At 39.4% G+C, this 25458-nt stretch overlaps 2 protein-coding genes and 1 pseudogene across 8 annotated transcripts in view; 1 reads left to right on the forward strand and 2 right to left on the reverse strand.

Annotated features, from left to right (window-relative positions):
• The window catches only part of NT5E (5'-nucleotidase ecto), a 35065-nt gene extending 21068 nt beyond the window's left edge, over nucleotides 1–13997 (forward strand). Inside the window, exons 4-9 of the mRNA XM_054699013.1 lie at nucleotides 2304–2501; nucleotides 3411–3565; nucleotides 6550–6655; nucleotides 7911–8060; nucleotides 9337–9537; nucleotides 11801–13997. Coding sequence (XP_054554988.1) covers nucleotides 2304–2501; nucleotides 3411–3565; nucleotides 6550–6655; nucleotides 7911–8060; nucleotides 9337–9537; nucleotides 11801–11964 — 974 coding nt within the window. The 3' untranslated portion in view covers nucleotides 11965–13997. The remainder of the gene's footprint in view (nucleotides 1–2303; nucleotides 2502–3410; nucleotides 3566–6549; nucleotides 6656–7910; nucleotides 8061–9336; nucleotides 9538–11800) is intronic.
• LOC119252666 (40S ribosomal protein S27-like) lies at nucleotides 10030–10315 on the reverse strand (annotated as a pseudogene).
• A 5530-nt stretch (nucleotides 13998–19527) lies between the features above and the next one.
• Nucleotides 19528–25458, reverse strand: part of SNX14 (sorting nexin 14) — a 55285-nt gene continuing 49354 nt past the window's right edge. For all 7 annotated transcript variants that reach the window (XM_037520051.2, XM_054699015.1, XM_054699017.1 and 4 more), the window contains 4 exons: nucleotides 25347–25442; nucleotides 22153–22244; nucleotides 21363–21419; nucleotides 19528–20455 (listed from right to left, as the gene is read on the reverse strand). In XM_037520051.2, coding sequence (XP_037375948.1) covers nucleotides 20417–20455; nucleotides 21363–21419; nucleotides 22153–22244; nucleotides 25347–25442 — 284 coding nt within the window. In that variant the 3' untranslated portion in view covers nucleotides 19528–20416. The remainder of the gene's footprint in view (nucleotides 20456–21362; nucleotides 21420–22152; nucleotides 22245–25346; nucleotides 25443–25458) is intronic.

Consider the following 25458-nt stretch of genomic DNA (forward strand, 5'->3'; position numbering starts at 1 on the left):
TTCTGACAACTGTCAGAAGATATCTCATTTTGGTTTTTATTTGCTTTTTTGTGGTGATTAGTAATGTTGAGCATCTTTTCATGTGTCTGCCATTTGTATGTCTTCTTTGTATCCCATTCAATTATACTTCAATTGAAAAAAAAAAAAAAAAAAAAACCTAACTAAAAAGGCAGGTTTGCCCTCCTCGAGGGTTGCCAGGAAACAGCCAGGCTGGCCATTTCTGAAGTAGATTAATTTGCCTTAGTCCTGGATGGAGTGTCCTGCGCCACCTTGTGGAAGTAGTGGAAACTGCACCTCCCCCAGCATCTCGGGCTCAAAAGAGGGGTTCATCTTCCCCACCGGTCTGTAGCTGAGGTGGGAGGGGACTGCGTACTTTGACCCTCTAAAGGAAAGCCCAGATTCAAGGCTTTCTCAAAGGAAAGCAAGAACATTAGGAGGAGGATGAGAGTGTTAGCCTTCCTCTCACGGTGTATCAGATCATCTATGATTGTCCCAGCCAATATCTGCCGGTGGCCCTTGAGGCTGTACACTGCAAAGGAGATGGGACAGGCCTGCCCGCTGACTCTCAGTTGGGTGCTTTTGTGAAAATAAAGTTCCAAGATTTTTTTATTTTTCCAGAAGGAACAGTAAAATTAAAAGTTAAGGTTGGCAACAGGTGTTTCCTGCATGGGTATTTGCAGCATTTCTGTTCTGTGGTTATTGAACTGAAACAGGGAGAAAAGCATGGCAGAAATAGGGTCTTCATAACATTCACTCCAGTTTGTCATAGGCAAAAAGAGAAGCCAGAAACAACTTGGGGGCATAAAGGTGCAGTCCCTGGGCTTGCATTTGAATTGCTATGTGACCACTGGCAGCCAGCTCCTTCAGATTTTGTGAGAACCACACGAGGCTGTGCTCGGGAGGCGGAGAGTCTAAGTTACCGTGCCCCAAGCCTGCTGTCCTTCACATACCTTCTGTGACAATTAGTCTTCTCCTCTGTAAAGTGGGGGTGATAATAGGACCTGTCTTGGAGAGTATAATAGGACCTATCTTGGAGGGACTATAGACATTGTTCTATAGTCCTTCATTTAAAACATTTCAAACTATGTCATTGTCTCCATGGAGCTGAGATATGAACCACTGAGATATGAACCTCACTCAACCTAAGTCGTCTGAAGGAGGTACAATTTCAGAACTGGAAAGTGTCAAGGGATGAGAAGCCAGGGCTCTGAGCTCCATGGGATTGTGCTCTCTGTCCTCATGTGGACCCACATCCAGGAGGCAGGGTTGGGCCTCCAGCCCCTGGGTCATAAGCAGGTCCCACACTCTCCCCAATGGCCCCCTTTGATGGCCTCCTTTGAGACAGAGTCAGCAGAAATTTCCCCTTATGAGGTCGAATGTGTGATCTGCACACATCCTGCCCACATCAGCCAAACCTCACATGGGGAAGGTTCTTCTGACTCTGGAGTGCATGTGACTTCTGCAAGGCACCTGTGGGGATGCAGAATTTAGCACACCTAAGGACAGTCTGTCATTTTTTTTTCAAAGATTTATTTATGCATAGAAGAACTGGGTTATAGACCAGAGGTGCAGAGGGTGAGAGGATTCACCAGAGACAGAGTGGGGAGCAGAACAGGCAGAAATACACTGCTGAGTGGAGCAGCGGGCGAGATAGGAGAGGTCTGCTGCACCATGTGGGTTAGCTTCCTGGCCAGGGATCGAACTCAGACTGCCGTGGTGACAGCCTGAGATTTAACCCCTAGGCCACCAGCAAAGTCCACGCCCTGCGATTTCTGCTTCTCTTCATCTATAGAGTTTAAGCTTTGGACTGTGTGTCTGAGGTCACCATCACCTCCTACAAGAAAGAAATACACATGTACTGAGTATCTATCATGCACCAGCCTCTATATAGGGAATGTGGCAGCCCTGTGAGATAGGCATTGTGATTTCACCCATTTTACAGGTGTGGGAACTGAAATGCTATGGCTTGGCTAGCCCATCTGGCTGCTGAGAGAGGCCAGGATGAAGGTAGGAGGTCTTAGCAGTAGTGCATCTGCATCTCCCTCAGCACCAGGCACGGTGCCCTGAACTTAGGAAGAGCCTCGTAAAGGCCCGTGGAGTCGAGAACGGAAGGATTCACATGCCAGAAGGACATTCAGAAACAGAGGCAGATGCCCCAGCAAGGCTCTGAAAGACGGGCTATGTAAAGCGGCAGCTGGCAAATCATCAATTTAAAATTCACTGTCATCTGGCCAGCAGCCTGCTGGACCACAGCCAGCCGCGTACAAGGGCTGATTTGATCAGCTTTGGCCCTCTCATTTTAGGCACTCCACCTTCCAAAGAGGTGCCTGTTGGGAACTACCCATTCATAGTCACCTCTGATGATGGAAGGAAGGTTCCCGTGGTCCAGGCCTATGCCTTTGGCAAGTATCTCGGCTACTTGAAGGTTGAGTTTGATGACAAGGGAAATGTCGTCACTTCACATGGAAATCCCATTCTTCTCAACAGCAGCATTCCTGAAGGTATGTGAAATTTGGGGAATGTTCCATCACCTCATTCTGGAATTTTTATTGTGGCTTGACCTGGTTCCTGTTTCAGGATAAGACTGTAATACTTTTGAAGAATTTTACCTTCTTCCTTGAATCCACCCTCTTCATGGATACAGAGATTTAAAAATACACCCAATTCCAATTGCCTTCTCCAAGTTCTCTCAGCATCGAACACTGTGTCGTGGCTTCTTGCTCTTTTTCAAGCTTGACCCCAGCCTGGGAAAGCCACACTCAGCTCATGACAGAGGAGCACCGATACTGAAGCTAGGGGTTCAGATTGGGCAGAGCAAGGCGCACCCCTGCCCTCCCCCAACCAGGAGCAGTCATGCCTGGGGCAAGCCACCTGGTCTCGAGGGTTTGTTTATTTATCAAGTGAGGGAAAGCCTGTCTTACTCTTGTCTGGGTTCAGAGTAAAAATGAACATGAACATCTCTTATGCTGCTTCCACCTGCCTTTTTCCTGTTTACCATCAGGGGTGAGGGGAGATGGGTGGTGAGGTGCCATCTGCCCTGAGAGCCTGTGGTCACAAAACAGGCCTCTGCGCAGCTGGAAGGAGGCCCAGAGACTTGAGTCGGCCCTTTATGCCGGCCCTGGCCTCCCAGTCACCACCACTAGCACATCCCAGGTAGAAATCACAAGATTGTAATTAGTTGGTGTTAGGCTCCTCGGAACAAATTTTTAAATTAAGAGCCATTCTGGGTCTTATTACCGGGAAACAAAATAGAGGTTCCTAAAGAAATTTCACAATCAAAACCAACTTGTACAGAAATATGGCAAAGAAACATATACTAAGCTAAATGATGCCTGATGCCTTCTCCAAAAGAGAAGGAGCACTGTGATATCTGCTTCAATAGCAAGCTTTTTTCCCCCCCTTTCAACTAGATCCCACCATAAAAGCAGAAATTAACAAATGGAGGATAAAATTAGATAATTATTCCACCCAGGAATTGGGGAAAACAATCGTCTATCTGGATGGCACCACTCAATCCTGCCGCTTCACAGAATGCAACATGGGCAACCTGATTTGTGATGCCATGGTGAGCAGCCCACTGGGGATGGAGGGCCTCTGCCGGGATGGGCGGCCAGGGAGGGTGCAAAGAGGGGTGAACTGGTAGCTACAGAATTGACAATCTTTAAAAAATCCATACCCATTATAGAAAGCAGTATGGGGGTGTCTCAAAACATTAAAAATGGATCTACCGGGCCTCCCCAGTGGCGCAGCAGTTGAGAACTGGGTTGCGAAGCTGCCCGCAGCCTCTGCAGCACTGGTTCAATCCCTGGCTGCTCTCCGGCCACCTGAGGAGGGTCCCACATGGCGTGCAGACCTCTCCTGCCGCCCGCTGCTCCCCTCAGCAGTGTACTTTGGTCCTTCTGCCTGCTCTGCTCCCCGCGCTGGCTCTGGTGAATTCTCTCACCCTCCCACGCTTCTGACTGTACCCAGTGCTTGTATAAATAAATAAACAAATCTTTTAAAAAAAAAATGGATCTACCATCCAACCCAGTAATTCTAATCCTAGGCATCTATCAAAAAAAATTTTAAGGACACTAGTTTGAAAGGAAACCTGCACTCCCATGTTTATTGCAGCACTACTGACTATAGCTAAACTCAGGAAACAACCTAAGTGCCCCAGAACAGATAAGTGGATCAAGAAGATGGGGTATATATTCACAAGGGAATACTACTCAGAAATCAAAAATATAAACTCGTGCCATTTGTGCCAACATGGGTGGAGTCTGAAAGCATAATGCTAAGTGAAATAAGTCAGAAGGAGAAAGATAAATACTTAATGGCGTTGCTAATGTGTACAATATAAAGTAACTAGATAGATAAAGACAAGCTGAAAAACTAACCCTTGATAGCTGATTCAGACCAACAGAGACACCATCAGAGGGGAGACAATGGGGGAGATGGAGAACAAAGAAGGAAAGAAGCACAATGTTCTATGGTGGTGGGATATGGGTGAGTTTGTGGTGGGTGGTCTATGGTGGCAATACCCAATGGAGACACCCCAATATTACCTCAGTTAAAAATCAATTTTTTTAAAAATCCATATCCACACAAAATCTGGACATGGATTCACACTGAGTGCCTTAAGATCGGGTCCGAACTAGGTCAGCTGGCAATCACTTGATTGCTTTACAAGACAGAAGCCTTTAAGATGTTTATCTTAGCTGCCTGAATTGTGGATGTTGCTTCCTTTTATAAAATAATGTGAATACACAAACTCTGCTACTCCAAAGAGATAGACACAGTCCATAAAACACATCTGCCTAGGCCAGACTCTTCTGCACTGACCTGTGTTCTTAGCTCCAGACGTGTGTGGCTAAAATCTCCTCCCCAAGCAAGGAATGACAACATACAGTTATTATGAAAACAGGAGGACCCATGGTGGAGCAAGATCACCCATGAAAATTGCCTCTGTGCCCACTTGTCTGCAAAGGGAGTGGCTGTGGTCCTGGAAACATATATCCATGTGCATTTTAAGTGGAGGTGCCATTTGGTTGCCCATGGACAGGGCAGGCTCCATGATGAGCCAATTCTGTCACCATCAGTCTCGTCTCTCCCACAGCCTCAAAGCCCACACACAGGGGACCATTTCTTGCTGCTCAGCTTGGAACCAGGGATACAGCCACAACTTACATACTTTCTAAGGCCAGGCCAAGCTTGCCTCCTGGGCATCCTGCAACCAGTGAGATAAGTTGCTAAAGAGAAACCAGTATGTAAGTGTTTAGAGAAAGGTTTGGAAAGAAACACTCCAGATTGCTAGAGGTCCTTAACTCTTTGTTAAGAGACTGGACAAGTATAAAAGACATGCTTTTGCACTTTCTTTTTTCCACATGGAAAGTATTTATTTTATTTCTTGTAACTAAATATGTATTTGTAAGCATACTTGATGCTCCTCAATTTTAGAAAACTGCCTCTCAAAATTGCCAACATGGAAATTGGTTGGGGACCTAGATGTGGAGGCCGGATTCTTGTTGGCCTGAGGTCTGGAGTTGAAAGGCTTTCAGGCTACCTGAGGGGACGTGGTGGAGGAGCAGTAGCACCGCAGGGCAGGTCGGACCCCACGGCAGGACCCTGCTGACACCAGAGCCCACTACTCTGGGAGCACAGGGTCTTAAGAGAGGAAGCTAAGAGCTACTAGCTTCTAAGAATCTGACAGAGGACTGGTCACAGTCGTGATCTTTGCTACTCATAGCATAAAACTAGTTCTAGTTGCAGCTGACCCTTGAACAATGCTGGCATTAGGAATAAAGGACAGCCACCCACCAATCCATGTAATCAAAAATCCTTGTATAAATTTTGACTTCCCCAAAACTTTTTTTTTAAAGATTTATTTATTTAAGCATACAAGAACTTGGGTACAGGCCAGAGGTGTGGGGGGGTGAGAGGATTCACCAGAAACAGAGTGGGGAGCAGAACAGGCAGACTGATGAAATACACTGCTGAGGGGAGCAGCAGGCGTTATCAGGAGAGGTCTTCTGTGCCATGTGGGTTGCTTCCTGGCCGGGGATCGAACCTGTGCTGCAGTGGCTGCGGATTGCTACATAAGTTGTGTCGTAACCCCTTGCGCTACCAGGGAGGCCCGACTTCCCCCAAACTTAATAACTAATAGCATGATGTTGCCAGAAGCCACACCCATAACATAAACAGTTAACACACATTTAGTATGTTATCTGTATTACATACTGTACCCTAGAACAAAGTAAAGAACAGAGAAAAGAAAATGTTACTAAAAACATCATAACTGGATCATCATAATTGTCTTCCTTCTCATCATCTTCATATTGAGTAGGCTCAGCAGCAGGAGGAGGAGGAGGGGTTAAAAAAAAATCTGAATACAAGCGTACCTGTGCAGTAAAACCCCATTTTGTTCAAGGGTTTTCTTGAGAAATTTCTAGGAAAGCAGGAGCAGGGGAAAACAGCTCTTTCCTCAGTAGAACTAGCCAACTTCCTGAAACTGCTATGAAGGAAGAAGACCCAGCATAACTAATATAAATTTGTACTCTCTCATTGCAGATTAACAACAACCTTAGACACCCAGATGAACTGGTCTGGAACCACGTGTCCATGTGCATTTTAAATGGAGGCTCCATTCGGTCTCCCATTGACGAACGCAACAATGGTGGGCTGCCAGGGGCTGGGGTCCCAAGCTCAGCCTGGCCCCCTCTGACACGTCTCCTTCGCTCATCTCCTCGGCCAGCCACACACCATCATGCCAATTCTTTCAGTTTGGGCTAACTACTGTCAGTGTCCACCCCCAAGGGCACACACATACTTGGGTATTCTCTTACGTGTTTGCACACAGAGGCCACAGCTAGGGTTAGTGGGGCCTAAGTCTGATCTAAACTTCTAACTCACAGAACTACAAACTGATTGGTGCTGATTTATGCAAATTATCGACAGCCTCCACGTTGATCTCTGGAAAGAGAAAGACAATACTGTACTGGAAATCTCCTCGTGGAAAAGCAAGCTCGTGGATTAAATTATTTTAGTGCATTCGCAGATATCCCAGACTTATATCATACACTAAAACACACCAAGTAGACAACCAAGCTTTCTTGTAGTCCTCCGTGGTATACTGGCAAATCCAGTCTTTTTTTTTTCTCCCCATTCTGGTTTTGTCACATATTATTTTTTTATTGAAGCAAATTGATCTACAACACTGTATGACTCAGAAGTAAAAATTCACACCTCTTCGGGCCTCCCCGGTGGCGCAGTGGTTGAGCGCTGGGTTGCAAAGCTGCCCGCAGCCTCTGCGGCGCCAGTTCGATCCCCAGCTGCTCCCCGGCCACCGGAGGAGGGTCCCACATGGCGCGCAGACCTCTCCTGCCACCCGCTGCTCCCCTCAGCAGTGTACTTCAGTCCTTCTGCCTGCTCTGCTCCCCACTCTGGCTCTGGTGAATTCTCTCACCCTCCCGCGCTTCTGACTGTACCCAGTGCATGTATAAACAAAACAAACAAACAAATAAATAAATAAATAAAACGTGCCTCTAAAAAAAAAAAAAATTCACACCTCTTCAAATGTGCACTACTACACCACATTCACACCAAAGCCCCAGTCTTAGCATATAAGCCCAGGCTCATCTCATAGTGGCACCCACTGGAGATCCAGCCTCGGGCCAGGAGATCCAAGCCAGAGAACCCTGATTTGGAACTACAGCCTTTTATAAGTTCCCACCAGCCTGTCCATTGGTAGAGACTTCTTGAATCCATTCCCTCCTGGGTATCAGAAACCCCGTAACACAGCTGATGCTGCCCTAATAGTCCCCCAAGCCCCTGTGTCTCCCGCCCCTCTCCTCCCATCCTAAGGGAAACTGCTCTGGGGCCAGCTTGTTCTCAACTCTTTTCCTTCTTGCCTCACCTGTGACTACCCTCAGGCACAATTACATGGGAGAACCTGGCTGCTGTGCTACCCTTTGGAGGCACCTTTGACCTGGTCCAGTTAAAAGGCTCCACCCTGAAGAAGGCCTTTGAGCACAGCGTGCACCGACACGGCCAGTCCAGCGGAGAGTTCCTGCAGGTGGGCGGTAAGTCACCATCCAGGGTTTCCTGCTCGTAAGCTAAGGTCTCCCACTCTGTGGCCAGGCTGGCTTGACTTTTCTCCCACCCAACGCAATGCATAACCTTTCAACCACACCTCTGGGCTGAGGTCAGGTCAAAGCCCCAGGCTCTGGCAAACAGCAATACTTGCTGAGTCTGGTTTGGACTGCAAATGGATTCTCTCTGGAGCTGAACTCCAAATTCTATGCAAGTCAACTGCCTTGAGATTTCATCTCATTTCTGTTTAAATCTTAATTGTTTAAACATTCACTATTCTTTGTAAAAAAAAAAAAATTCTATTCATAATAGCCTGGAAGCAGGCAGAGGTTCAAAAGAACAAAGTGTCCAATCAGTATTAACAAAAGATGATTTCTGCGCGGGGTAGCCTGCCTTATAGGTGCCAGGAGCACCTGGTTCTGGTTCCGTTGTGACCTAGGGCACATCTTCCACCTCTCTGAGCTCAGTGAGAAAACCTGGGTTGCAGTGAAAAATTAAATGAAAATATGTGCGTCCCAAGTCACAAGGACTTCCAGAACACTTTTGGCAATGATTAACTCCAGTGTACAGCAACCTAGCCCTTAATGTAGTAATCTTATTTTACTTTGACACCGCATACGGCCACACCTTTTGACTTTAGACCACAGCCCCACTGATGGGCAGCGTCGCCTTGCTGAGACCTCCCTCTACAGAACACTCCACCGTTGAGATTGAGGGGTCACAGAAGAGGAGCCCCAGTCTGCTGCCTGTAGGGTAAACGCAGACATTTTACACTTTTTCCAAGAATACTTTGAAGGATCCATAGGGCTTGATGTCCTAACAGTGCCGGGTAGCTGTGTTTTGTCAAAGTGACACAGACCCAGATCACTACCATTTAGTAGTCTTCACAATTTTAACAAGAGTTCTGTGTCTCTCTATTTCTCATTTTCCAAAGTCACTGAACCAAGTTGCTGGTCCAATTTGTTCAAGATTTTTAAAAGTTGTGGTTAATCCCTACAGAGTCACTCCTAGCCCATTTGGCGCCAGAGCCAGTTTTCTTCCTGGTGGTTCTCAGACCTCCCAGAGGAACTCAAGGATAAACCTAAATCAAGAGGGGGTTAGCTGCAATGCACCTCTATTCTCTTGATGAAATTTTATTCAAGCTTGAACTAAACAAAAACCAAGCCCAGTGCTCCAATTCCAGATTTGGGCCCAAATCCCTTTTTAAGGAAACAGAAATTTTCACTTCGGTTCCAGTGAAAACATATGGATTCATTTCTTTTCTAGGAATTCACGTGGTTTATGATCTTTCCCGAAATCCTGGGGACAGAGTGGTCAAATTAGATGTACTTTGCACCCAGTGTCGAGTGCCCAAGTACGAGCCTCTTGAGATGCACAAGTTGTATAAGGTGATCCTCCCAAGTTTCCTTGCCAATGGTGGAGATGGATTCAAGATGATAAAAGATGAAGTAATAAAGCATGACTCTGGTGAGCGCAATTCTCTCTTCTCCCTGACCCAAAGGTACTTGAGGTCGACAGAAGTAGGCAGAAGAGGGGAGCTACTTGTGGTGCCAGGAGGGCAAAGCCAGAACCCACCTACAGCCCCTGTGTGGCTGACTCCCTCCAACACACAGCGCCGGCCATCCAAGTCCAAGGAAGAAACATTTTTGGATCAAATTTGAAACTCTTTTAAGTACATATATACAGTTACTTAAATCATGAAATAGAATTTTGCACCTACAGAAAAATTGCGCCTCTTAGACTGGACATGAAAACCACCATATTAAATGATCTAAATTTTCTTGAAGAAGCTTTTAGTGTAACTAGGTCAGCTAGGAGTGTGTGGGATATGCCCTCCCCCTTCAGCACAGTGAGTTGATAAGACAAATTATTTTTTTTACTTGGTGTAACAATTTTTTTCATTTATAAATTATTTTTATTTTTTATTCAAAACTTGTTTACTAGGATGATTTCTCATTCATCTGGATTCAGTGTGCTTTTAGTGCTGCTTCCGTCTGAAGGAGCGTCCTTCTGTAAGCCTTGCTTCTCCTCCTATAGGCTGGCAGAGGACAGTGGAGCAGCCAACACAAACAATACTGCCATTTGTGCATGGCTTTAAAGACGGTGGTGATTTTATAGCATCCTGGGCATTTCACATCCGTGAAATAGGAATTGGGGCTTTGCACCAGGCGCTTCTTCTTGTGTCTCCTCTTTTCTTATGGAGAGGGATGAAGGAGATCCTTCGCGAGAGGCATGTTCTCATGGGGAGGTCGTCACTGCCAGAAAGCTCTAAATTTATTTTTAAATGAAATACCTTTTTCCTTCCATCATTGCTAATTTTTGGACACTATATGATTTCTCCCCTCAGGTGCAGTCACTGTAGTTCTAGCACCAAAGCACCCAGAGTCCATCACCATAGTTCCTATATTCTTCCTCCACACCCCAGCTTCACCCCTTTCCCCAACCCCTCCTGGCTGCCTCAGATCTATGGCCAACTTTCACGGTTTGTCATTGTCTGGTCCCTTATTTGGTTTCTTTATATTCCACATATAAATGAAGGCACTCAATATTTAGCTCCTAACTTATTTCACTTAGCATAATCCCTGGCTGTAAAAAAATTATAGGAACCACCATACTTGATCACAGTCAATAGTTTCAGCAGTGGTAAGGGTCATTATACCCAAGCCTCACCTTTAAAAACTGGATTGAGAACCACCTAAATGTGCATAAAATTCACTGACAGAACACACTACACCTCCCTCTTCTCCAGGGCTCTAGAAACCAGCATGCTTACTAGACAGGCACCACTTCTCTGCATAAACAGGAGAGAGTGCATACAGGTTCCTCCTCAGCCCGATCACGGTGGCCTCTCGTTTTAGCTGCTTATTTCCAGGAGGGTGGAGAGCAGAGCCAGGGCAAAGGAGACAGATTTTTCCAGGAGGACAGGTGCTGACTACTTCTGTCCATTGCATGATAGGAGACAGGGCAAAGAGGCTGATGGCTGTGCAGCACCCAAGCTCAGGCTAATGGGTGTTGGAGAGAAGCAGCTCATACAGAAAATGGAGGAAGCCTTGGGCCTAAGAGTTCTCAACCTGGCTACATAGTAGAATCACTTGGGAAGCATTTTAAATTAAATACATGAGTGGGCCCCAACTTTTAAGAGATTCTAATACAAATGTGTTGGCACAAAAGTCACTTTCAGTGATTTTAATGTACACTCAGAGGCAAGAACTACTGCAGTGAGATTTTTTTTTAAATAAAATTCTGTCAGGTCCCTGTGGGTTTGTTGTAGTTATAGACAATTAGTAGTTATCGCTCCTCTTTTGGAAATGAAGCCTCCATTGTCTCACCATCAGTCATGTGGAAATACCAGGCAAGCAACAGGAAACCATTTTTAGGTCTCAACTAATTGATCCAGTTCCCTAGACTCCTCGTTCAGAGCTGTAATATCAATGACCTCTTTCTTGAGTCATCTCAGAACTGAGATCACCCTGTTCCTCCCAATGACGTCCAATGTGGGCCAACAGGCACACTTCACAACTAGAATATGAAAAAGCAATCTAATTCTTTGTGCTTAGGATCACCGCTAGTCTTACCCTCTGTGACACATTATTCCTGCTTATGAGGGGAGTATCTTCACTCATACAATTGCAAAGGACCTTAGAGAAATACATTGACTTGGTCTCTCCCCTCTTACTGTTCATTAATAATTACTTTTTCTACAGTTAAAATAGTGTATGTATTTTTCTAGGTGATCAAGATATCAATGTGGTTTCTGGATACATCTCAAAAATGAAAGTCGTTTATCCAGCAGTTGAAGGTCGGATCAAGTTTTCTGCAGGAAGTCATTGCCATGGAAACCTCTCTCTAATATTTCTTTCATTTTTGGTAGTGAGCATTGTTTTATACCTGTAGCCAAAACTTCTCCTTGCCATTAATCTGTGGGACTGCATTTTGCAAGTGATATTTAAGTCTGCCTTTTAGGAACTGACTATGTGATGGCGCAGACCATCCTCAGCTCCTAGAAGCTGCGCTTAGATGTTTGTAAATGAAGACACTGAAATAATCTCCCAGGATCAGCAACTTAGTGAACGTACAGGAAAAGAAATTAAAATGGTCCCCCCTCCAAGAAGAGGGCCAGCCATCTTTCGTTTACATGTGTACATTTTAATAAAAACTTTATTAATAATTTTAAACCATAGAAATTATTTTTCTCTTTAGATCCCTTCTCATCCACCACCAATTTATATTTACATAGAGTTTTATCACTTACAAGAGAGTTTTAAGCACATTATCTTGTTTGATGCCCATAACTTTGGTAGGCAAGACAGGTGTATTTCCCATTTGTCAGATGAGGGAACTGAAGTTCAAAAAGAGTAGACTTGCTCAAGGCCATATAGCTAAAAGTGACAGGCCTAAGACCTGTACCTAAGTCTCCTGACCTGGAATCCAGCACTCTTTCGACTATATCCAGTTGATGTTTGGAATGATTATTTAATGACCCACCAAACTATCAATGGCTCCTAATTCATGGATGACAAGTCTCTGCTTTATTTCTGGTATGTATATATATATATTTTTTTTTTTTTCCTTTTTAGCTCCTACTGTTATAGCGATTTTAATACACTAAACTTTCTCTCGTGTCACCATATGCCTTTGATGAATCAGGAAACGAATGGTACAGCAGATAATGGAAAAGACTAAGGCTGCAAACAACAGTCAAAGGAAAGAATAGGACATCCTGGTCTGATTTACATTATATAAAGGAATTAAAGGGCATTTAGATTTGTAAAATAACTATTTGCTAAGGAGTGGCAGCACAGTGATGGATGCATGGTATTAGCCATTAATAATTTCGAGGGGCCTCCCTGGTGGCCTATGGGTTAAGTCTCAGCATTATCACTGCTGTGGCCTGAGTTCGATGCCTGGCCACGGAGCTGCCCACATGGCACAGACCTCTCCTGTGTCACTCACTGCTCCCCTCAGCAGTGTTTTCAGTCAGTCCACCTGTTCTGCTCCCCACTCTGTCTCTGGTGAGTCCTCTCAATACCCACACCTCTGGCCTGCACCCCAATTCTTCTATGCAAAAACTAAATAATTTTAAGAGATTCCTTCAGTTCTACTTCTATGTTGTTCCTTCTTTCTTCCTAATGTGAAGATGTCATGAGTTTCTATGACAAGGTGCAATTCTAAACCTACATGGGTCCCTCCCTAGCCACATGCTAGCACTGTATTTATTTTAGTCACACACTCCCCATATACCCTCACCAACACACACAGACACACACACACAGACACACACATGCACATTGCATCCATCACCACCACCACACTTTGGGAAATCTAGAAGGGAGACATGATTGAAGTCAGCTCTGCCTCCGAATCTGAATAATCACTCAGTCATTCTCAAGGGCAGAGAACTCACTAGGAATGGGTACCTGAGTAGGTGTTCAAGAAATATCAGACTGATGAAATAATTTATACTCAAAGAACAAATATTTGCTTAAATTGGTAAGCATATGAATCTGCTGAGCAGGAATGACTCAAGAAATCAATGGGAGCCTTTACCTTAAAAATAGTTGAGCAAAGGGGGTATGTTTGTCTCAATGTTTACAAATACTAAGTATCTTTAATATAAAATATACTTTTAAATTTCATAACCTTTTAATAAAAGTTGTTGCAGCAAAATAAGGCCTTCATTCTATGCATATTCAGAATACCTATAAGTAAACAAATGTCAATAAGATTTTAAAAGGAAATTAGAGAAGATGCACTTAGGATATATTTTTTATCCTGAGATAATAAAAATTCTATATGCATATAAATTTTTCAGGAACTTTTTTAAAGTACCCTAAATATGTATGCATGTTTTGTATAATGTGGTATTAAGAAATAACAGCAAACCACTTTTCCAATTGTAGATTCCAAACAATAAAATTGAAATTACACTCCTTATTTCTGGTGTTTATTTCTTCTCTCAAGCAAACACCTGTATGTATCCAAGACCTTATGACTGAAGGAAAACCCACATTTCATCACTGGTATCATTTTCTGATTGTAAACCCCTCATCATCACATAATCCTCTCTATTCCCCTTTTCACACACATCCCCCATAAAATGCATGCAATTTTTAAAGAGGAGAAAAAAATAAAGGCTGTTTTAAGTAGGACTACTAAATTTTCTGGTTTGCACATGCAGAATTAAATGTTGACACAATTTTGTGGCCTATACTAAACTTCTAAAACTTAAAATATCCAAGTTAGTCTGTGTTAGGGATTTTAATTTATCTCAACTGCTTGTGCACCTAAGAATCTTCCTCAAGCATACTGATGACACAACAGACCAGCTGGTAAACCTAGGTCAACCAGACATATTAAATCCATTTGGTGGGAAAGCTGCCTTCAGCAGTCTGCAACAAAGAGTAATCAATCCCTCAGGTATTTTGACATTGTTTTATAAAGAAAAATATATGTAAATAATTAAATTACTAATTAAGCTGAATGTAGTATACAAATAGCTACACTGTAGCACCAACGCCACATGGGTATCCTGCAGGACCATGGGCCAGGGGTCAGATCTGGATACAGCACCAAAGAAAACTGGTAGACCCATTGAAACAAATGAATTTTGTAATTTTTTATTTACTTTTTTAATTAATGAAGTACCATTGCTTTATATAGTCATTAATATTTTGACAATATAGGATTTTTTCCCTCAAGTGTGGTCTCTATAGCTCTCCCACCACCAAAGCACCATAGTCCTCCACCATAGCCATTGTGCTCTCCCCTCTCCCCCTAAAAACTGTAATTTAGATTAAGATAGCTTGGACATAGATCAACTAGTTGCCACACCCCCAATGTATCTTTCCCAGGTAATATATATATATATATATATATATATATATATGATTTTTTCCTTCAGGTGTGGTCTCTGTAGCTCTCCCATATATATATATATATATATATTTATATTTATATTTATTTATATTTTTATATATATATATATATCCTTTCAAGATTTAGATTACACACTGCACCTAGCTCCTCTCCCATTACCACAAGTTATGCTTTCAACCATGCTACCTCCATGTACTTAAGACATAATTTTTATTATGCACTTTTATGTTACTAACTTTATTTTATATTATTTATTGTATTGTTTCCTGTTTTTGATTCTAAACATCTAAGAAAGCAATAATCACATCTTACCCTTACGTCTATCTTCCATAGGACCTGCACAATAGTAAGTAAGATTGATGCTGGAGAAGTACTGGTTAATAAATGTAGTGTCAAAGTTTTGTCTAATGATTCAATAAAGTCATGTTCTATGATCAGATCTAGTTTGTACAAACACAAAGAAGTGGTGGCATAAATAATTCAGAATAACAGATATTTGGTAAGTCATTTATATTTTACTTTGAAATGCATTAAGGCTGGCCACAACTTTATAAAATAGCTCACTTAAAGGCCAACCAAGGAAATGACAGCTGGTGTGCTACTCTGAGAAAAAATGAACTGGGCATGGGAAACACTTGTCATATTTTGCTTACCCAACATTCATCCCCTGCTTCCTTATAGCATCCTAATAATCTCCCAGGTATCAATAGTATAGGAAATTCAGTGTTGAACATTTATTTTCTTAATAACCAGGTCAATATAGACACTTATGTCAAATAATTATGTGAGATAATTTAATGAGTAAAAATAAAAAATGTCAGAGAACTTAAAAAGTTTATCCAAAATAAGTGGAAAAAGAAAATTTTTATTGAGATAACATTGGTTTAAATTATATTATTGTTTTAAACATATAGGATCTCTCCCACACATCAATGGAAAGAAAAGTAAAAACTATATGATCATATAATAGATATTGAGAAAGCATTTGATAAAGTTCAACATCCACTTATGATAAAGACCCACAAAATACTTGGTATAAAAACATACTTTAACACAATAAAAGGCATATATGACAAACCCACAGCTAACATCATTCTTAATGGTGAAAAACTGACGCCTTTCCTTTAAGACATGGAACAAGACAATGATGTCTACTCTCATGACCATTTTTCTATTTAATACTGGAAGTCCTAGCCAGAGCAATTAGGCAAGAGAATGACATACAAGGAATCCAAATAGGGAAAGAAATAAAACTATCATTATTTGCAGATGATATGATAATACAGAGAACCCTAAAAATTCCATGGAAAAACTAATTAAAACAATAAAGCAGTTTAGTAAAGTAGCAGGTGACAAAAATCAACAGCCAAAAATCAGTAGCCTTCCTATATGCAAACAATCAATATAAAGAGGAAGAAGTTAAGACCATCCCATTTACAACTGAAAAAAAAAAAAAATCAAATACCTGGAAATAAACTTAACCACGGATGTGAGTGACCTATACAAAGAAAATTATAATTTTATAAAAATTATAAAAATTTCTGTTAAAAGAAATAGAAGACACAAAGAAATAGAAAGACATACCCTGTTTGTGGATTGGAAGAATTAATATTATTAAAATGACCTTCCTATCAAGGGCAATTTACAGATTCAATGCAATCCTGATAAAAATCTCAATGACATTTTCCAAAGACATAGAACAAATACTGATGAAATTCATATAGAGCCACAAGAAACCTCAAATAGCCAAAGCTCTCCTGACCATAAAGGAGGAGAATAAAGGTATCAATACTCCCAGACTTCAAACTATACTACAAAGCCATAATAATTATGGCTGGAACAAAAAAAGACACACAGACCAATGGAATTGAATAGACCCAGAAATAAAGCCACACATATATGAACAACTAATTTTTCACAGAGAAGCAAAGAATATGCAATTGAACAAGGACAGTGTGTTCAATAAATGGTGCTGGGAAAACTACCACCACATGCAAAAGAATGAAACTAGACTACTACCTCACACCATACACAAAACCAACTCAAAATGGATAAAAGAACTGAACATAAGACCTGGAACCATAAAATATATGTAAGAAAATATAGGTAAAACACTACATGACATACATCTTAGTAATATCTTCAAAGACTCATCCCCAAAGCAAAGAAAGTGAAGGAAAAGATGAACAGCTGGGATTATGTCAAACTAAAAAGTTTCTATATAGCAAAAGAGGCATTAACCAAAACAAAGAGATACCTTACTGACTGGAAGAAAATTTTGTACTCCATACAACTGATAAGGGACTAATCACAAAGATATACAAAGAACTCACATGATTCAACAAAAACAAAGTAATCCAGTCAAAAAATGGGCAGAAGAGCTAATACAACACTTCCCCAAAAAGGACATGCAAATAATCAACAGGTATATGAAAAAAATGTTCAACATCACTTATAATCAGGGAAGTGCAAATCAAAACCACAATGAGATACCACCTTACACCAGTGAGAATGGCACATACTAAAAAAAAAAAAAAAAAAAAAAACTGGCAACAACAAATGTTGGCGAGGATGTCGAGAAAAAGGAACTCTCCTGCACTGCTGGTGGGAATGCAAACTGGTCCAGCCTCTATAGAAAGCTGTCTGGAGGTTCCTCAAACTACTAACAATGGAGTTACCATCTGGTCCAGCAATTCCACTCTTACAAATCTACCCAAAGGACACAAAAACATTAATTCAAAAAGGATACCTGCATCCCTATGTTTATAGCAGCACTATTGATAATAGTTAAGATATGGAAACAACCCAAATGCCCAAAAATAAATGACTGGATCAAGAAGATGTGGTATATATACATAATGGACTACTATTCAGAAATCAAAAAAGATAAACTCATGCCATTTGAAGCAACATGGATGGAGCTAGAAGTGATTATGCTCAGTGAACTAAGTCAAAAGGAAAAAAAGAAAAATATCAGATGGTTTCACCAAATAAGGGGAACCAAATAAGGGAGCAGAAAAAAAAAATAACGACAATAAATAAAAACCCAGATCAACAGGCAAATATAAAGCAGAGACATTCTGCAGGGGAGATGGAGGGGGAAGGGTCGAACAGGGGAGGGAAGAGCACAATTTCATAAATATACATTAAATAATAAATTTCAGAGTGTCTTCTCATCTATTTATTCATTTTGTCTCCCATAACCAGAATAAAAACACTACAAAATGTGAAGGCCATGCACAAGAGGAAACACATAAAAATGAACAGACAGGAATGTGCAAATAAAATTTTTTTTATTTGGAAACCTACTTTTTAAAGGGATCCAGACTGACTGCTTTTGGAAATAAGAGGCCCCTTCATGCTGCCACATTGACAAGAACACAAAGACAAGAGATAAATTTGTATGAATTCTAACTTCACCACTTTCAATAGTTACTTATAAAAATAAGAATAACACCATCTCACGGATGGTGAAATGTGATGATGTATATTAAATGGCTGACCAACAAAGATTGCATCTGGTTCTTTTCTCTTTTATGTCAAAGATAAATTTTATACATGTAGATTTTTATACATCACATTTTCTTTAAACAGTGCTCACCAGTTGCTATGGGTTGAATTGTGTTCTCCTAAAACTCATCTGTTAAAACCCTAAACCTCAGGTGTGACTATATTTAGAGATGGGGCCTCTAGGAAATAAGACTAAATGAGGTCATGGGGGAGAGGATCCTAATCTTCTAGGAACAGTGGCCTATATAAGATCTTTCTTCCCACACACCTGCACACAGAGGTCAAGTCAGCACACAGTGAAAAGGCAGCCATCTGCAAACCAAGGGAATCTTCCTCAGAATGAAGCCTCACTTGCAAGCACTTTGATGTTATGCTTTTAGCCTTCAGAACTGTGAGAAATAAATTTCTGTTGTTTAATCCAGTCTGTGGTATTTTATGACAGTTTGAGAAGACTGATACACCTATAATTAATTTTTTTCTTATCTAAATACACAGAATGAGAGTAGGTGAGGATGGCATTAAAAAGGCAGTGAAATATTTTATTTTTCCAGTTGATCATGTCATTTTAAAGTATAATGCTCAAAATGTCATGGATTTAACTGTGAAGAGTTAGCCTGATTAATTTTCCAACTATCCCTGAGAAATTGGCAAATGTTTATTTTGTATTAAGCCACTGATTCATAGAAATGTGTACATTTTCTCTAACTTTTAAACATTTAAAAATATATAATAGAACTGACAAAACCTTTTCAAAAATTAATACTTAATCATTTTTTAAAACCTTGATAAAAAATAAGTAATCAGTATAATAAAATGGGTTAGTTTTCAAAGCCATATTTAAGGCCCCCCACATTATGCTGCTTAGGGTCTAATACAGGTTGAAATAAATATATTCTCAATCAAAGTTACACCCAATAACCAAAAACAAAATGTTCAATCTTAGAATACAAATTTGTTTCAAGGAGAAAAGCATATCATACAAGGAACTATAAATAGAATTCTAAACAATGAATCCATAAAAACTACCTTTTAATTAAATTTCTCAAGAAATATAGTTAATTCCATATTTTTCATTTGGAGAGACAACAGACTACATAAACCAAAAATCTACTTAACTAAATAGTTGATATTAGCCTTTGGAATATAATTACACATGAAGATTCAATGGAGTATGGTTCACAACCACACAATCATTTTTCACACCCAAAAGGTATGACTGTGTAATCTGGCAGTCATTCAACAAAAGTAGGAGGAAATCCCTCATTTGTTAAGAATAACTCGTAAGGGCCTCCCTGGTGGCGCAAGGAGTTGAGACATGACCTATAAAGCTGTCTGCAGCCACTGCACCATAAGTTCGATCCCCGGCCAGGGAGCTACCCACATGGTGTAGCAGACCTCTCCTGACTTGCCCGCTGCTCCCCTCAGCAGTGTACTTCAGTCAGTCTGCCTGTTCTGTTCCCACTCTGTCTCTGGTGAATCCTCTCACCCCCCTCACCCCCACATCTCTGGCCTACACTCAGCTCTTCTATGCAAAAATTGAAAAAAAAAAAAAAAAAGCTCAAAAAAGAAAATGAGGAAAAAAAGGAAAGTAAATCTATTAAAATGTATTTACTTCAAATAAGCAAGCAAATCAGATCTCCCTGTTTTTCCACATTAAACATAAACTATTTTCAAAATGATACAATGCAAAGGAGATTATGAATTATCTGTTGAGGAGAAAAAAGCAATAAGCTATGTATGATATAGATAACAGGTGTAAAATGAAAAGCTATAATACCCAAGCACTTTTAATCATTGTTAAGTTTGTATTAGTCTTTATTAAAACAAAAAAAAAAATCAAAATTCCAGAAACTAAATTACATGATATATACAAGAATATACAAAAGTAAAAGGGAAAAAAGTACATATCCATTAAATACAGCAGAAATTTCAACTGGTTATTCTCTCCCAAATCCAATGTTTACATCCAGGACGTCACAGAGGTAACTTCCTTTTGTACCTATAGTAAAAATAAATATTTAATAGAGGACCAAAAAACAGAGCTCATGTGTGAATTGCCTTACAGTTCACTAAAATTCTAACCTAAAACATATATGTATCTATATAACCAAAGAAATTAACTGGCATATGCTACAGAGATACATTTATGTTTTAGAGATAAGAAAATGGCAAGGTATAGCGACAGATCTTACAATCTGAGAGAACTGAAATTTTCTGGTACTGATTCCCATGTAAATTGAACATAAAATATCTGGGTTCATCCTGTTTTAATACACATTTGTATTACTATAACTTAAAAGCATTTAATAGGTAAATAGTCCCAATCTAGTTTCCTCACACTACAAAACTGACATTTTATTATTACAATGCAGTCTTGAAGAGTAGTGATTTCCTCTGACCAAAGCCATTAGTCAAAAAGCAAAAACAGTGAAAAATGACTTAAATCTTTATTAAAAATTTAAAATCCTCAAGATTCAATATAATAATAACATATCCATCCTCTAATTTCAATTCTTTCTGTGCTCATGGACTCATATAAACTGAAGTGCTTCAAAAACATTGAAGTGTAATGTACACAGCATTCAATGTTAGAGATGACAGGTTCTTGTGGTAGAATTTAAAACTCTCATTTTCCTCAAGAAAGACTTACAAAGTATAATGTCCCTACCTACTTGTAATTATGAAGAAATGAAGTCATGGCAGAAGCTATTCATTCCTACCACCCAAAAACCACTCTGTTTGAGTATGTTAAATAAAGAAAATATAAACAGTCACTTGTTAAGGTTGTTCATTTTTAAAAGGATCACAGAAAAAAAGGTTTTCTTAAATTTTTTGTGTTTCTAATTAAAATAAATGTCAGCATGCCATTAAAATAACAAAGAATAAAATTGCTGCTTTTCAGTTACCTTATTTAGCTCAGGAAACAGTTCTTGTATCACAATATCCAGTAAGACATAAGTCAGCTAAAACACCAAAAATTTTTTTTAAGGCATTAGATGAAAAACCATAAAAATGAAACACAAAAGCTCAGGACTATGGTAACCTCTAAATGGAAAGGTAGGGAACAGAACTGATAATAAAAACAACACAAAAGTATCATCATTCTGCTCTTTTTTTTTCTCTCTCTCTCATTTTAAAGGAACAGGTTTATTAGAAAAGAAGAAAGAGACACCTGCAGGCAGGAGAGTTGCTCAACATTCTGTTCTTAAGATGAGTGTTAGGCACATAAGTGTTCATATGTAGACATATGTTATGAGGTTGCATAATTCACTTTATGTTAAATATTATAAATGTAACAAAAATTTTAAATAAGGACACAAAATTGCAACTGTATTAAGATGTCAACAAAACATGTATAGCCTGTAAACATAAAAATATTAACCAGTCATTCTACATAATATGAATACTGGAATTCTAAATTTTTTTAAATTTGTACTTTACTTCATGAATTTTCTGCATTTTCCAAATGTTCCACAACAAAAATAATGTATTTCAAGTCAAAACAATTCATGTTATAAACAAAAAAGGTAATCAGCAAAAAAAGTAATATAAATAAATTTTTTTCTATCTGAATGTTTGAATTACATTGCAATGATTTAATAAAGTGTCATTTCAAATTAATAATATACCAGACACCCTACTGTGCTATTCACCGAAACTAGCCAACACTAGTCAACCTGCTTTAATGGATTTTACCTGCTTGTTGAGAACTGGTTGCTGTAAGCCATCAAATAGAAGTCTGATGCCTTCATACTTGGCTTCTTCACCAATAAGCTTGACTATAAGATCTAAATAAGTCATATGTAAAACAATTTTATAACATGATTTACCATAAAGGAAAACTTCTACCCTGCTTTGCAGATATTGTGCAAAAATTGTAAATCAGCATTTACAAAAGCAATGTTTCTGCTAGAGGCTCCAAGAAAAAAGAAATTTTTGGTCAAGTTGAGAAATGCAGTTTTATATAGCCTTCTGGAGAGTCACAATGCTCAAAACATACTGCAAGCTCTGAGAAATGCTGCAGTAAAGAAATTGGCTTATACTATTAAGTAATAAAAGACAGCTGGAAAACATATATGATCCATTCAGGATAAAACAAAATAAAAACTGAAAATCACCTGTACATATGTATAGAAATGCATAGAAAAATGTGAGATTCACATTAAGGCATTCTACTCCTCCACAGTAGAAAGAGTATGGCTTCTACTTTATATTCTATACATTTTCATAATGTTTTGATATCTTAAGATCAAAAAGAAGTTTAATTTTTAGATTCATTAAATTATTATTTATTGAATATATACTTGTTTTATAATTAACCTCGTTTATTTTATGAGATCTCATACTTTGTGTAAATGCCATGAAAAATTCCAGCAAATCAGCCTCCCTGGTGGCGCAAGGGGTTGAGTCTCAGCACTATGAAGCTATCTGCAACCGCTACAGCACGACTTCGATCCCTGGCCAGAGAGGTGATACACATAGCGCAGCAGACTTCTCCTGTCTTGCCCACTCCTTCCCTCAGCAGTGTATTTCAGTTGATTCACCAGTTCTGCTCCTCACTCTGTCTCTGGTGAATCCTCTCAACCCCAACATCTCTGGCCAGCACCCCAGCTCTTGTATGCATAAATAAATAAATCTTTAAAAAAAAAATTCCAGCAAATCTGTGAAAGTTCAGTGGTATGAAATTCTCCTTAACTTGCATGCATGATAACTCTAATGTATCAAACGGAAATAATGATATAAAAGGAATAAAATACTTTTCATAACAGGTGATTTACCGTGATGTAAAATGTTAAAATCTCAATTTTTTGCAGAGTATTTCTCAATGTCAAAATCCTCTCTGAAAATGAATTTTTTTTCATGCATCATGTGGCTCTGAGGACACAGCACTTAGCCCCATCGCTGTAGTTTGCTCACGAGACTCTGCTCTTCTGGCCACTGGGGGGACATGACTGGCTGCACATTCCTTGGCTACTGTGGGTCACACAGTATTTAACTTGTTTTTTCTCATTTTCTGAGGCAGCGATAACATTATCCGGATATGCTCAGAATTCTGAATTTCACATGTCAGTAGTATTTTCCCATCAATTTTTTGAATTACCTTTTTTTTTTTTAAGTAACACTGCATCATAACATTATGTAAGTCTTAAGTGCTCATTGTTAAGAAATCAACATGTATACACACTACACTAAGGTTACCGATAAGATTTTAAGCCCATCCTTTACCATACCATTATAATTTTTTAACATAGGACTACTTTAATTTACTTCTGTGCTTTTTGGATAAGTATTATTAGTCATCTTAAGCAACAATCCTTTTAGGAAATGTTTAAACACTAATTTAGGATTCAAAAACTTCAGAGTCTTGTTTGCATGCCTATTACTAAAAAGTTAGTCCTTATTAAAACTGCCACTGAATGTTTTCCCACAAGCAGGAAAGGAAAATTCTTAATAAGGTGCTCAAATATTTGTTCTTTACCTTCCAGTCATAAAGAAGTCCTGATTGCTAGTTAAGGAAAATCCTTACTTCACGTTTGGTTCTATGAAGTATATATCTAAGTCTAAGAGGCAAAGGTCAAATTCAATTTACAATAAGCACAGTAGATTCTGATATTTTCAAAATACGTGGCTCAATGTGGATCTTTGCAAATCCTTTAATTCACCAACACTACATATAGTTTCCCAATTAATACACGTGAAGCATAACAAAGAGTTATGCTTCAGGAGTCCTTCATGAGTCACTAAGAAATGAGAACAGAAAGCCATGCTAAGCTTACTCACTAGCTAAATCACTCCTTCCCAAACAGAAGTCTTGAAGTAGGTGTGATTTAAACTTTTGCCTCAGCAAAATATCAAATTATTATATTCATTGACTTTCCACATTGTTCTTGAAAAACTAAGACTGCTAAAAGTATGAATTCTAATGGTCACTAAAATACAAAATAAGTAAGAAATTACTTCATCATTTATTACAGAAGACCTACTCCAGGATAGATTTTTGTTCACTTTACATTCAGATGACAGATTTAACTGTCTTCACACAAAACAGCAGGATTATTCTGAGACTAATTTTTCCAAACGTGCCTTTATTGAATTCTCTATTTTTTTCCAAAGCACTATTATCCACTCACACATGACTTCCACATCTCTCTCCTGGACCATCATTCCTCTAATTTTCAAACCTAGATGCCTAAATGCTTACAGAAATTTCTTCTGAATAATTAAATCGGTACTTCACCATCAAAATGTCCTAACCTAAGTATCCTCCACTTTTGACCCTTCGACTTTTTTCCTTCTATCAATATTACTGCCATTTACTTAGCGGTCCAAGTTGATCTTTCCAGAAGTGATCATCATCCTTCTTTAAAATACTTGAACATTTCTCTATTATCATATATATGCTTTGTCTGTATCTCTGTCTTCCTGCAACCCATGTACACTTTTTATATGCCTGTATCCTGCCTAGTACTGCCTAGCACACTTTTTATACCCCTTGCATACTGTCCAGCACCTAGCACATGGGAGGTCCTCAATAATTTAAAATGAATGAATGAATTCTAGTCTTTTAGTTATGCACACTACTACAGCTTTTCTTAAGGTGACAGTGGGCAACAGGAATTCAAATACCCCACTAACATGGAACTTTGATTAGTCTGAGTATAAGTTATTATTGAAAGACTCTGGCTATTGTGTAAGTAGAAATGGTCTTACCTTAAAGGTTTTAGTGCTAACATCATAAAAATCAAATTTTATTACTGAGTTAAGTTTAATAGGTCCTTATAGCTAATTCTAAAATGAAGAAAATAACAGTAAAAACTAGCCTCAATAATTATACATTATGACCTAAAAGGAATGCTAGTCTATATTAAACTACTTCTCAAATATTATACCTGGCATGTAATTCATCATTTCTTCGAAAGTCCGTTTTGCTCGTTTTTGCTTATCTTGGAGAGAACGAGGTTCAGTGTTTTCACAGAATACAGCATCTGAAAAGAGACCAAA

This window comes from Talpa occidentalis, unplaced genomic scaffold (genome assembly GCF_014898055.3).
Source record: "Talpa occidentalis isolate TD23 unplaced genomic scaffold, MPIMG_talOcc4v2.1 talOcc4.2, whole genome shotgun sequence".
In the NCBI taxonomy this organism is placed as follows: domain Eukaryota; kingdom Metazoa; phylum Chordata; class Mammalia; order Eulipotyphla; family Talpidae; genus Talpa; species Talpa occidentalis.